This window comes from Metopolophium dirhodum, chromosome 5 (assembly GCF_019925205.1).
Source record: "Metopolophium dirhodum isolate CAU chromosome 5, ASM1992520v1, whole genome shotgun sequence".
NCBI classification, from domain to species: Eukaryota; Metazoa; Arthropoda; class Insecta; order Hemiptera; family Aphididae; genus Metopolophium; species Metopolophium dirhodum.
The window spans coordinates 37,811,686-37,826,260 of NC_083564.1; the positions used below are offsets into that span (position 1 = coordinate 37,811,686).

General features: G+C 27.8%; 1 protein-coding gene across 1 annotated transcript; it reads right to left on the reverse strand.

Annotated features, from left to right (window-relative positions):
* Nucleotides 1-1,842: 1,842 nt before the first annotated feature.
* LOC132945918 (N-alpha-acetyltransferase 25, NatB auxiliary subunit) lies at nucleotides 1,843-13,974 on the reverse strand. The gene is made up of 16 exons (XM_061015740.1): nucleotides 13,838-13,974; nucleotides 13,353-13,483; nucleotides 13,194-13,279; nucleotides 12,965-13,103; nucleotides 12,710-12,903; nucleotides 11,660-11,797; nucleotides 11,451-11,605; nucleotides 9,404-9,657; nucleotides 8,990-9,159; nucleotides 8,589-8,752; nucleotides 8,351-8,523; nucleotides 8,102-8,271; nucleotides 7,848-8,015; nucleotides 7,085-7,774; nucleotides 6,882-7,013; nucleotides 1,843-4,916 (listed from the first exon to the last, which is right to left on the reverse strand). Exons 2-16 carry the CDS (start codon nucleotides 13,420-13,422, stop codon nucleotides 4,566-4,568), a joined length of 3,054 nt encoding a protein of 1,017 aa, XP_060871723.1. The 5' UTR covers nucleotides 13,423-13,483; nucleotides 13,838-13,974; the 3' UTR covers nucleotides 1,843-4,565.
* Nucleotides 13,975-14,575: the final 601 nt, after the last annotated feature.

Genomic DNA, 14,575 nt, shown 5'->3' on the forward strand with positions numbered 1-14,575 from the left:
TATAGGTATTTATAAAATGATAGTATTACTGTTTTTTATATTATTGCATTTATGTTATTTCATGTTAATCATGTACTATGTGCACATTAGTCATTAGATGCTAATAGCAGAACGATGAATGTACCTAGGTAGGAAGGTATTGATTTTACAATGATGGGTTTTTTCTGTCAATAAACTTTTTTTCAAGTAGAATAAATGATTTGATTTTCAACTTAAGTATCTATTCTGGTAGGAAAGTGGAAATATAGGCATAAGAAAATTATGATTTTTATTAAGTTCTTTTTAAATGATTGTCGATAAAAATTTGTTTGCTCGGTCCAAAAAATTGAAAATTTAATACCTACAGAGCACAGGCTACAAGGTTTCTCATAGATCATAAGTTGTTATAAATGTAGTTAAAATATCGAAGATACGTAGTTTGTAGGTAGATAGGTACGATCGTCGTTTCATTTTAATATGAATTTAAATGTTGACAAAATTCATCAAAATCATGAAAATATGCAAATTATTTTGTAGCTAAAAATAATAAAATATAATTACATACTTACTTAGTAAGCTGACATAAATATCGTCTTCGCTCAGAATTCCTTTACCTATCTAATGATTTTATAAAAATAAATTCAAGTTTCACACATCCTTTACAGTGACCCCTACTGTACAGTAGAGCGGTACACACTTTTTAAATTTAATTTTATTAAATGTACAAGTGGTAGGTTAGGTTAGGCAGTATTTACTATTTAGAATTTAGATCGTTACTGATCAAAAATGATTCATGTCTCTCCCAAGTCCCAACATTGTTACCCAGGTACTTATAAAAGTACCTACCTGTTAAAACAGTTAAAGTTTTTGGTTTTACTAATGACTACCTACTGACTAGGTATAACTTACTCTGATATTGTTGTATAATACGACTCGTATGTATTACATTAGTCATTAATATGTTTAAGTATTAAATCTTAAATTTTTGCATGATTGAGAGGTCACTGTTTCAGGCCTAGATTAAGGCGTAGGGAGTGTTGATTCACTGTGCAGAACCGTGATTAACCATGAGTTTAAAGTCACCTTCAAAAATGTTATTATTTTGATACAAAATGTCAAAATACAAATTATTATTTTATTTTTTTTGATTAAGCACATGAGTTTATTGTACCTACTAATGTCTAATACATTAGACTGTATCTGTAATCTGTATAGTTATATTCCTGTATAGTACCTATAGTTGTTATTTGGAATTATTTACATCAATCGAGCCACAGTACAGGTAGGCCTGTTTTAAATTTATTATATATTATATATTTTAAATAAAATAAACCCCATGGCATTTTATTTAATTTTTATTGTTTATAAAATATGTCAATTGTGAGTTGAATAATAATGTTGAGTTTTTGTATACTGATCGAAAACTATAAAAAGTTTGTACAGTTAACACATACAACACAATATAAAAAACGGGGGACGGAGTGGCCGAGCGGACTAAGGCGTTGGCCGGGTTCGATTCTCGGCCAGGAACGGCATTTTTCTTCGGGCAAGTCACGGTGTCCGGAGAATTAAGTGCCGCCGTCCCCCACCCGGGCATGGCAGATACCTACGGGTGCCCAATCAAAAAATCTGCCAAACCCAACACACACGTGTTCCTCCCCCTACCGACAACACTAAAGTACAAAAACCCAACCAGGCTAATAACCTCAGCTGTTGAAGCCTTACTCTTAATAAAAAAAAAAAAAAAAATATAAAAAACATTGTCACAAAGGGGTTAGTAAGACAGGACCATCAAATTTTATACAGACAATAGGTACTGTATTTCTTAATATCGTCTAAAAGAATGTGTACAAAATACATATCTAAAATAGTCACATATTTTACTTTATTTATTTTAACATAAATTTATTGTATATATTATGTATAAAAAAAAAATAATTGGTAAACACAAACAAATAACAATAAGTAATTGGTGAACAAAACTGTTAAATCGCATAAAAACCGTTTATATTACAAATTTAACTTAATTAATACAAAGTACTTAACATATAGGTATTATGTTTATAATATATTTATATTTTACTATTCAGTTCATATGTATGTATACTTCATACATAATATTAATCTTATTATAGAAACATTATAAATTAAATTTGACATAAATGTTTATGTACAAAGAGTTTGTAAAAATGATATATACTATATAAACATTTATAAATCAAAGTAATAGTATCATTTTTACTTTTTTTATTCCATTACAATCAGTAACATTAATTGCAGTCTGTTAAATTTCAAGAGTAACCTAAATATTTCCAACTGTTAATACTTGTAGAACAATTTGAACACCACTGAAGGTACCTATTTTTTGTAAATTTTCAATAATCAATCAACAACAAAAAATGTAACAAATTCAATTATTTAGTTAATTGAAAAAATATTGACTGTATAAAACAAACTAAGAAATAATTTTCATGTGGTTGGACTTAGTAAGTTATTAAAAACTTAAATATAAATTGTTTTATACAATTTAAATACTTGGTGTTCTGTTTTATTCTACGGTTTTAATGTATCACAAAGATTTTTTATTTTGAAATTGAATAATGTTGTAAAGAATACCTACATTAAATATTAGTTTTATTAGCAAAACAAATGTCAAAATAAATAGTATATTGATTGTTAATTTTTTTTTTTATAATAATAATAAATAATCTTTATAATAAAAATTAAATGTTTTTTGTCACTTGAGATTTGGTCTGTTTTTTTTTAAAAATATTTGTCATAGTCTAAATTAAGTTTTTAAGGAAAGAAAAATTGGAAAAGTTTTTGGAAAGAAGTGCTCACACAAGGATTGAAATATTTTTTCTGTTTATAAATGGTTGTCATCTAACATATTATAAATAGTGATAGTAGTAGAAATAAATATTATTTTGGGCTTGATACAAGATTTTTTTTGTAAGGTTTTTTGTTGTCATGATTAGGTACTTGTTAATAAAAACATATTTATGATTCATAGATTTTCACTGTAGAGGAAAAATATCGAGTAGCGTACTATAGTTTTTTGTATAGAAATAGTTATTATTGGGTACTCCGGCAGATGAGGTAAAATCATGTATCAATTTGTCACGTTTTTGGCCTCGATTTCTTGTTAATTTATATGGTGGTCGCCATTAGTTACATATAAATAGGTAGTATTATACCTATTATTATTATAATTAATAGAAAATGGCATATACATTATTTTAACAAATATATTATTTTTAAAAAACGCCAGACGGGACAGCTAGTGTAGAATAAGAATGAGATTTAATTTAAACAAGTTAATTTTTTAAAAGCATAATTAATCTAAATTATTAGTATAGTAATTAGTCCTTTTATTTTACCAATTTGTAAATTTCAATGATATATAGATGATATATTAAAACTCTTTAAATCAACCTGTTTTAAAATTCAATCTTAAGTACAAAACATTGTAATAAAATATACATACATATATATTAAAAGAGTAATAAAAACATTTTCATAATAATACATTTTTGTTCGTTATTTGTTGGGTTGGAAATATTTGTATTCTTGGTATACAGAAATATCATAATTATTATTTTGTCAGATAAAAACTAAAAATACAAGTTTAACTAATTTTAACATATGTATCAATTATAAGTCATGATTGAGACATTATAATAATATGTAACACTATAACAGATTTGTTAACAAAGCTTAGTAAAGATACTGAATAGAAACTTGCCAATCTACTATCAGAACTAACAATAATAAGCAAGATATTTCTTCGTACAATCAAAATTAAAAAAATAATTTGATTACTTTGAAAGTTAACTGAGTATTTAAAATGTAAATTTTTTACTGGATAATTTGTAGTTTATACTAAATATGATTTAGCCACATAGCTATATTGGAACGAAAAAGAAACTTGATAATATATAAGTTATATAAGATAACATATGATAAATTATAGAAGTAAAAATCTGAAATATAAGCTAGTGAAAAAATAGAAAACATAAAATTTAGATATATATAACTTTTTACACACAAAAACTACCATACAGGCCTTGAATATTTATACTTTGAGGCTTACTGAAGTTATTTATTAACTTAGTAAATCAATCTTAACAATATATATGAGACATCTAGATAGCAGTTTCTATTGTAGCAAAATATTTTTTCTGTTTACTCATATACAATTCTGACTGAATTATTAAATAATTAAAGTTATTATTTATAAGACTTAAGATTTTACATAGTAATAATTTACTACAATATAATAACCAAAGTCAATAAATAGTCTTAACTTGTATATAATTGTATTTTTTGATAGTCTGGTTCAGAAAAATGTAAATCAATGTATATTTTAGAAAGTTTTGGTATAGTGAAGTTATATAAATTAATTAGTATTAAATAATGTTTTTATACAATGTTGTACCTTTAAATGTTAAGGTTAATTAGTAAATAGTAGACACATAAACTAAAACCCAAAGCACAATTTCATTTTCATATAATTTTAGGTATCGATTTATTGTAATAAATATAAAATATTTACACATTAAGAATTTAAAATTATAAATTACCATTTAAAATACTGGTAGTTTGTTGATTTGTGTTTGTTTCTTAATTAATAGTTTTACCATCTCATCTAACGCTCCACTATAACTGTCACCTATCTTCTTATCAATAGTATCCACTAACTGTCGCCACCTGTCAGCTGTGATCTGTCTTATTTTGTCAGCTTCTTTTCCTTCATCAGTATCATTAACTGTATAATCTGCATCATGTTTTTTTAACATCAAGGCATTGGAATTGCCACATCCCATACGATTCCATGCTTCTTCTACATTCTTTACACTAACAAGTACTTGACTAGTGCTATTTTGAACAGTTTTCACAACCTCACGTAAAATTTCTGATTTACCTTTATATTGAGCCTAAAAAGAAATATATTTAATTTTCTTATAAGAACTTATTAGATAATTTACTATTTCTTTTGAGCATAGAATAACTTTAGTAATTATTATTAATGGGACCATAGATCGTTTATCAATAAGATAATAATTTATAAATTGACAAATTAGTTATAACATAAACAAAATTTAAAAAAAAAAATAAGGAGTAGTGACTTAATATACTCTGTTCAAGGAAAGAAATATAGTTGGCTGTGACCAGATTTTGTTGGGAAAAGTCAGGTAATATTTGTTTGTCACCCTCCTCGAGTCAACTATCTGTATTCCTGCTGTGTAGTATTTCACACCCCAGCGCACAAGTATTCTGCCAACAATATTTCTTAACTTGAATAGATCATAGAGATGAGTGCATTTAAGGTTAAATTTATAATAATATCTATAATATAATCTTACTAAAAATAAATACTCCGTGTAAAATGAACAGTGTGTTACTAGAAAAAACTTAGTAAAATTTAATTATCATATCATTTCAAGTTGTAAATTTTTTTTCTTTAACAAATATGACTAGAAAACTTAGATAATGATTTTATATTTATGTTTATTAACCCTTTGGGAAGTATTGATGTGTATTTATGAAATTCATGGGTTGTGGTGTTTTGATATTTAATGAATGTACTTAGATATAAACAAATAATAAACATAAAACAAAATATGTATGTCATCAGAAAATTTACACATTTCCTCCCAACTGTGAAATAAATATGAGTATAATAATTACTTTAGAATAATTAAAAATATATCATTCTATTTCTTTAAATTAATTTCACTCTGTGTGGATAGTAAATTTTACTCATTAAATTTAATGAAATATTTAAAATAACCAAATTGTATCAATGTTTAACATACTTTTACTTTTTTATGTTAAAGTATGAAGGATAAAACAAAGAGTTATTGTGCATGTCCTCTTTACAGGGACAGTCTTAGATAGGTCAACTGAGACATTTTTCAAGGATACTAGCTTATAAATTATGACCATTAGAAAATATCACAGTACAACCAAAGTATTAGTTTATAATTTATACATGTTAACATATTTTATAAAATGGATAAAACTTAAGATATAAAATGATTAATGCTAATAATGTGCTTGCAGATTGCAAAAAACCTATTGGGGAAACAGATTAACAAAACGCGCTCTGGTGGAAACAATTTGTACCTTCCGATTCGGGATGTATAGATATAGTTTTATATTGGTTATTTTACTTTTTATAATAAATTAATTTTGGTATCGAAACTTTATACCCTTTTATAGCTAACTGTATACGTTGGTAAGTACAATTTCTACTAATATTATCAAATACATTCAAATAGACTTCGCTTAAAGCAAAATATAGGCGAAATGTCGGGAAAATACATACAATCTCCCGACTCCACGAAGGGGGAACCCGCCTAAGCATCAGTACGATAGGCGTTGACAGCGCTCCCAGTGTTAATATGTCTTCCCAATGGTTTATATATTTTATTATTTATTATTAATTGATAACATATACCTATGATAAAAGTTATTTAATCATAGTAGACATTTTCGTAAAATTTTACCAATTCAATTTATTTTATAGTTAATATTATAAAACTAAATAAAAATTTAAAATAGAAGCTATAAATTCTAGTCACTTTCATAATGTGCCATTAAAAGTAGTTTCTAAATTATATAATGTTTTTATACATTAGCATGAAATTTGATCTTTGTAGATTAAAATACTCCAAATAATATTCTATCTTGGAATATAAAGTAAAAAATATGTGGTGTCATTCATAAACCTAAAACACCTTATAAATTATGACGATAAAAATGTGATTGTTTTCAGAAATACTATTATTTTATGCAAATTGAAACTTTTCCAATTTATGAGTGGACATTTAGATGGATCACTCTATATATATTTAAATTGAATAATTTATATTTTGTATATTATTTAAATTGTTTACCTCAGAATTATAGGAAGTTGAATGAGTTTTTCGTTTTGCTTTAATTTTTTTTGGATCAGAAATTATTCTGGTTTGAAAACTTTTTATAAAGTATGTTGCCAAGGAAAGAAATACGCATGAAATGTTCAAACTCTGAAAATCATAATAAAATAAATTAATAACCATTATTTTGTAGTAAAAATAAATACTATAATACTGCTTACATCTATCATGTTTGTAAGTATTTCTAATACTTCTTTTCTTCCTTCTAATTTTAGACTAGAATCTACTTCATTAATTGTTTTTGAAATTACAAGTTTACAATTAGTAATTGACTTTTCAAAAGCAATGGTTAGATCATTAGCGTTAGTTTTCATTTTAGTAGTCCACTCATCATCTGTAGGAACGCAATTCTTTACATCTGATCCTATTGTTTGTATCAGTTCAACAAAGTTGATGACAATGGTCAACATACGCTTAGATTTATTCAAACCAAATAACTTAGATCCAAAAAAACTTCCAAATACATTATTAGGAACTGGAACTGGAGGATCACTTTCCAATTGAATGTTTAAGTTTTTCAGACTTTTCAAATGAAAATCCAATTGTTCTAAGTCATTTGAATTGAGATGGTCATCATCAGGATTAAGATCATTTACTTCAGAAGTTGACCTAATATTTTGAGCACTAAACTGTTTTAACATTCTTGCACTATAATAAATACAACTTAATAAGACAGCACGGATTTCTAATAAACGCAAATCATGAGAAAATATTTGATTTGCATGTTCTGTAGTTAAGCATCGTGTAGGAGGGTTGTAGTTGATTAGAACTGAATAGTCACGGTTATTTATCATTTTTTTGAGTTGTGATTTTGAAGCAATTTCAGGCACGTCATTCATTTTTAATACAATCTAATAAATGTGAAACACAACATTTATATTTTAGCTAACATTTTTTAGTTAAATCAATTAGTATTTTAAATACCTCTAAACAATCTTCCAAATTATCAACATCAAGTAACGAAATGAAATAGTTTTCGATAATACACATAGAATTATGAATAGAATATTTTAGTTTTTCTCTAAATTCCACAAATTCAATAATTTTGATAAAAGATCCAAACTTGTATGATATTGTTAAATGATCAGCCACCTAATATAACAATTTAAACAAAATAAACATTCAATGAAATTAATCTGGAAATAAATATAACTTGACATTTTGTTTAGATTTCTCACCTCTCGATAGTTATGTGAGAAGAATCTGACAGTCGTAGCGTACAGTTTAGATGCATTCTGGAAACGACCTTCGTTGAACATTTGAAAAGTATGTAGATAACCTAATGAATCCAATTGAGTATTTTTTATTTCTAAATTTATATATGCTAAATTTGATGCATCAGAAGCGCCTAAGAAAATAAATACATATAATCATTCATTTTATGATAAAAAAAACAATTATGTTATGTAATATAAAAATATAATTACCTAACATATGGTAAAATTTTAATAATAACAATTTTATATGGAAGTTTGAGGGACTTAGAGCATACGCATACTCAAGTACAACGGTTGCTTCCCTTATATATGTGAGTCTATTGTTTTCAACCCAAATATCATACATTAAATGTGCCATCATTATAACAAAAGTATCATTTGCCCTAATAGGAAATATTTCAAGTAAATATAACTTTTACGATGACTAATTATTATAATGTTATCTTACATTATTTCTGAAGATCTTTTGCTATTATTAAATATCTCACATCTGTGATAACATCTTAGTAAGCGATCAGCAAGTTTTAATTTTTCTTCGGTGTTCATGAGGTCATGAATTCCAACATGTCTAGCTAGTTGGAGAAATGATAAATAACATTCCATTTGAGGTTTCTGAAAGTATTTGAAATATTATAAATTATAACTAATTAACAAAAAATATCGATATAGATATAAATAGTTAAAATTATTTTCAATACTGGGACTATGGTGTTAAATATCAGTGTTATGTAACGAATGTGTTATACTCCTCAGTGGATGCATTTGACTGATGCAAGTAAAACCTAAGCGCCAGTCTTTTTAACTGGAATTATTTTTGGTAAATATCTCTTAAAATCAGTAGATACTCACAGTTTTTGGGAACTCTCCTTCTTTTAAATTAACAATTTCATCCAATACCCTCAAAAACTCATCAAGTAATTCTTCTTTTAAAAGTGACATGTATGGTCTTAGATCATAAAAACAACATGGCTTTTGTCCAAATATTTTAAAATATTCAATTAAAAGATTGATAGCATCACCTGAAATTTTTTTTTTATAATACAGAATATAATTTAAACACTAAAACCGTTAAAAAAAAAAAAATAAAATGACTAAAATTATCTAACAATTTAAGAATTGCAACAATTAATATTAAGGCTAGAAGGGACATTTTTACTACTGATAAATTCTTCTATAGTGGAAAAAATATTAAAGCGACTAAACAAGAATCATGAAAAATTGATTTTATTAATATTAGATTGATATTTAAGTAAATTATCTTACCCATATATTTATAAGCATTTTCTTTTAATCTAGAATATAATTCAAGGCGAGCAAGGTATACCCCTCTTTGAGGATAGTTTTGTTCAGAATTTAACTTTTGCAATTCATTTAGAAACAACAAAGCCTCTTCAATAGACGAATCAAAGTGTGGTACACAATCAATATTGCCATTGCAGTTTAAGTACTTATCCTTAGATTCAATTATTTTAAATAATGAATCATAATATTTAGTGTAGTAAATCCATGAATCTATACTGTTAAATAATTAAACATTTGTTAGAAAAAATATCTAAATTTAAGTATAGAAATTATAAAACTTAAAAAAATTGTACTAAGAAGTTAGTTTAAGATAAACTATAACATAAAATGTTAAATAAATAAACAAAATTTGATCAGTTAAATAACAAAAGAAAAATAATGTGAAAACATCTAAACCTGTAATAGTTGAAAACCTTAAAAAAAAGTAAAAAAGGGTATTCGATACTGTGATTTTCTGTTTTTGACTAACACACAAGCCACATAGTATTTTAGATGTGTTTTTTGCCAAATATACCAATTGATCGAATTGAAGCAATAAGAATTCTAAAAACAGATTTCAATTTGTCGTCAAGTCTACCAGAAATCGACTTTCCCACATTTTTTGATTTTAACTTCTCCGAAAATTGAAATACAACAATTTTAAATACTCTTTTTTAATATGACATTTTTAGGAATTTGGGGCATAATATCAAAAATGTGGGAAGGTCAATTTCAAGTTGACTTGACGACAAATTCAAATCTGTTTTTAGATTTTATATCGCTTCATTAGATCAACTGGTATGTTTGGCAAAAAATACTATGTCACGGGTGTGTTAGACAAAACCGAAAATCTTGGTATTGAATCCCCTTAATATATAATAATACCTAATGTATTTTTTTTTAACAAGATAATAACGATTATTAATTTTTACAAAATACAATACAAGTGCAGTAAGTGTACTATTATAGTATATAATGTAATGTTTTTTAATAAACTTTTAATCAAATATCTAAAAACAATTAACTTTTTATAACTAGGTAATTTAAAATTACATGAAATACAACAATGAACAAGTATTATATATCTAGTCTAGCTATGTATTAGAATTATTTATTTAAGGCTATAAAATATTTATTTTATTTTAAATATAATAAAAAATAATTTATTAATTTGAAAAAAAATATGCGTAATTTTATTCTTGTTGTCTTTGATGTTAATAATTACTAAATACTAAAGAGTAATGACATTAAGAGGATGCTACACCCGCATGTGTTGTCTCTGTCTTACAAATGTACAACATAACAAAAACTATTTTGCGCGGGAAAGAACCGAGAAGGCTACAGTCATAACTAAGAAACGAGATTTGCACCACATAAAAAGAAGAACTTTGGCTGTGCAACGTTGTTTTTATTTTTTTGATATCACTTAAATGAAAAAAAGTTCTTAGTGTTTTAAGCACTTTTATTGTTTGTATTTTTCAACTTTGAAAAACTTTTTACATATAAATGATATCAAAAAAATAAAAACAACGTTGCACAGCCAAAGCTCTCCTTTTTATGTGGTGAAAATCTCGTTTCTTAGTTTATGACTGCCGCCTTCTCGGTTCTTTCCCACACAAAACAGTTTTTGCTATGTTGTACATTTGTAAGACGGAAACAACACATGCGAGTGTAGTGTCCTCTTAAATATTTGAAATTAAAAAGTATATTAATCTAAAATAATCAAGAAAAACGTAATCAATGATCCTAGTATTCTACAAAAGAATTTATAAAATTAGTTGTTCGAAGAAATTATATATTTTTTTTTTTTTGTGTGAATCTTTGAAACATAAATTTACAATAATACTATTATAAGTTAAGCTGCATTATGAATCATTTAGTAGAAAATAATATTACTAACAAGTGCAATTTTCTTTTCGTGTAAAATAATAAAAGTACCTTAAAGATTGTTTTAAAATATAAAATAGGTAGTTTAAATCAGGATATAAGTCTACCTACTAGGTAAAATAAACCACAACAAATTACTTACTCTTTAAGTAGTAAACTTTTTAGGTATGAGTTTGCTTCAGCATACATTTCCAATTCAAAGTAAATATCAATTTTCTTTCGTGTTAGACCAACAGTTCGATGTAGTTTATCACCAAGTGGTCCATTAAGAATATCTAAGCTTTCTTTGTATTTTTTCTAAAAAATGTATAATGTATATTTAACTTTCGGTATGCGTAACTTCTATTTTACCTGCATATCTAAAATCATCAAATACAATTGAATTTCTTGTTCAGCATCAATTTTGTCTTCGTTAATATATTTTTGTACCATTCGTTCTGCTAATGGTAAAGTAATTCTTTTTGATATTTCATCATTTGCTTGATATGCCTTAAAATAAAATAAATATAAATTATGAAACTATATGTAATAAGTAGGGTTGTGAATTTAATGCACTAAAAAACCTTAAAAAATGCATTAAAAATGTCAAAAATATGCAATAAAATATGCACTTAAAATGCAAAAAAAAAGGAATAAAAAATGCCAAAAATTTTAGTATAATATTGTACCATCCGTACTAAAAATATCACCGCCAAATTCATTGACGTACTTTCGTAATGTTGACGAGAAAAGCGGTTTTGATTTCGGCATTTTACTGTTAACACACTTCACTGTACACTCGCGAACGCCGAATAGGTACTAAACGATATTATACTGAAATACCTACTAATAACTTAATCTGGAAATTCGTGACTGATATACGATATGCCACAATAACTTATCTAAGTTATCTAGTTGTCTACCAATTGCCTTATTTTATTGAATCGTTATCTTTACCTAATCCGTATATAGCGTGTGACTTATGTAAAATATTATTTAATAAAATATAAATTTGACATAATATATACAGCCCGTGTAAAATAAAAAAAAAAATGTTTTCAAACAAGTCAATTGAGTATTGACGGAATTTGATTAAAAATACTAGAAAATGAACTAAAAAAGCAAAATATGACCTAAAAAATTAAAAACGTCAAAATTTGCAGAAATATGCAAAATAAAAGTTTCATAGATGGATTCGTTATTACATAATTCAAATTATGTACTCACAAAGCTATGTTTTACAATCACCAAAAAAAATGCACTTTCCTATGAATTCACAGCCCTAGTAATAAGACAAGGTTAATAGTATTAATAAACCCTAGATTATTTATATTTTCTATAACAAAAAAAAAACCTATTAATCTATTTGTTGACATGATATACTTCAGTAATTAAGTAATTAATTAACTTAAAAATAAATACCTGCATAACAATACTCATTATAGCCCAAAAATAATATGGGTTGTTTGGTTTAACTTTATGGAGAGCTAATGCAGTCTGTTGCTGTTTTTTATAATCACAAACACGGACATAGGACATGAAAAGACTTGATAATAACTCTTCGTTGACTGGATCTTGTAATAAAGCATCCTCATATACTTCACATACCATATGGGCTATATAATTAAAATAAAATATATATCATATCAACTTTAATATAAATACTAATGAAATTACGTTTTTTAAGTTCTCTATAGCACGCTGTCAACGCAAGTAATGTTGATTCATCAGATGGCTTGCACTCTCTAACTTCTTTCAACAATGTTACCGCCTCTTGGTCTTTTCCAAGTCGAACTAATGTTAAGCTCTTCAGTGCCTGTATGAAATCAAAATATGATCATAATACCAAATAATTTGACTACAAAAATCTACTTAAAAGAATTCTATCTAAACATTTGGTTCATACTTTGGAACAATTTTGACTGGGTAATTTTTTAATTAATTTGTCCAACTCGTGCAAGGCCTTTTTATAATTTCCATTGTCTATCCATTCTGTAAGTAAAAAAAAAAAAAAACCAAGAATTAAATTTAAGAACGTCGAACCGTATGAGAATAATTGGAGTACCATAAATCGGTCTCAATCGCCGTTCCGCCATAGAATTATCGTTCCTACTAAGAGTGCTTCTGGGCGCCATCGGTACCGTTGTAAATTACCCTTTTTTTCCGATGCAGTTCCCGACCGAGATTTACGAGTACCTAGGAACGGCAGAAAAAAATACTTTGTACTTGTACTTTATCATCGAGTTTGAATTACAATTTAAAATGATTGAGAATCACATTTGCCGTGTTTATAACCACAAAAAAAAAGGAAAAAAAAGTTAAGAGAGAGAAACAACGCAACCAGTGTTGCTCGCACTGATAAAAACCAAAACAAAAACAACAAATCGAAAACCGTACGACACGGTTGTATGCATGGAGGTCGGAGGTAGAATGTCATAAACATGGAGAGTGAAATCATAATAAGACGCTCCGCGGCCATCGCGGACGGTGCGATGGTAAACAAAAACAAAAACAAAAATCACTATAATATACTATATAGGTAGTCGATACCTGTTAAACGTTTACTGCGTCGTCCGTTCTCCAACACATACCGTTCGGCAGCATCATATTATTATTATGTCGACGTCGTAATATTACATTTTTATTATATTAAAAATACGGGTTTGGCGGTCGTCAATGTTGTCCCGGTGATCGAGCTCTATCGAACGGACGGCGACCTATAACGTCAGAGCAGCCCAGATTTTTCAGGTCCACGGCGACTTAACTATTAGTCGTAGTGTCGTACACCGTACACACTCGCAGTCCAACGTACCGCATAGTGTAGTCGTATGCTTAGTTTGGTACGGGCGGTACGGCACCGAAATTCATTGTCTCTCTCAGTCGATAGTCCCGAAATTACAACATCCGTCGAGAGCGCTCCGCGTACCCGACACCCGACTGAGTCGTCGCGCCCGCCGCTGGGCTGTCCTCATTTCACCGTTCGCTCGGTTCGTTTGCGGGTCCGTCTGCTCGCGGTTGCCTCTCACTGGACCACCCTTACGCCATTGAAAATAACCTAAATCGTATCGTTAATCGACGCACCGTTAGTTGCGGCCGACTGCGTTTCCTTCATTTCGCATTTATTATCGTGGAAATCTGTCACCGCCGTGCGGCATCGAGCACTCGTCTCGTCCGACTACCGTTTGATCGCTAAAACGTCTTACACCCGACCCGACGACGCCATTTGTCGTGCATTCCGGGTGTTGTCCGCGCCCGCCCGTTCCGCGAATTCCGTCAGCCCGACATTTT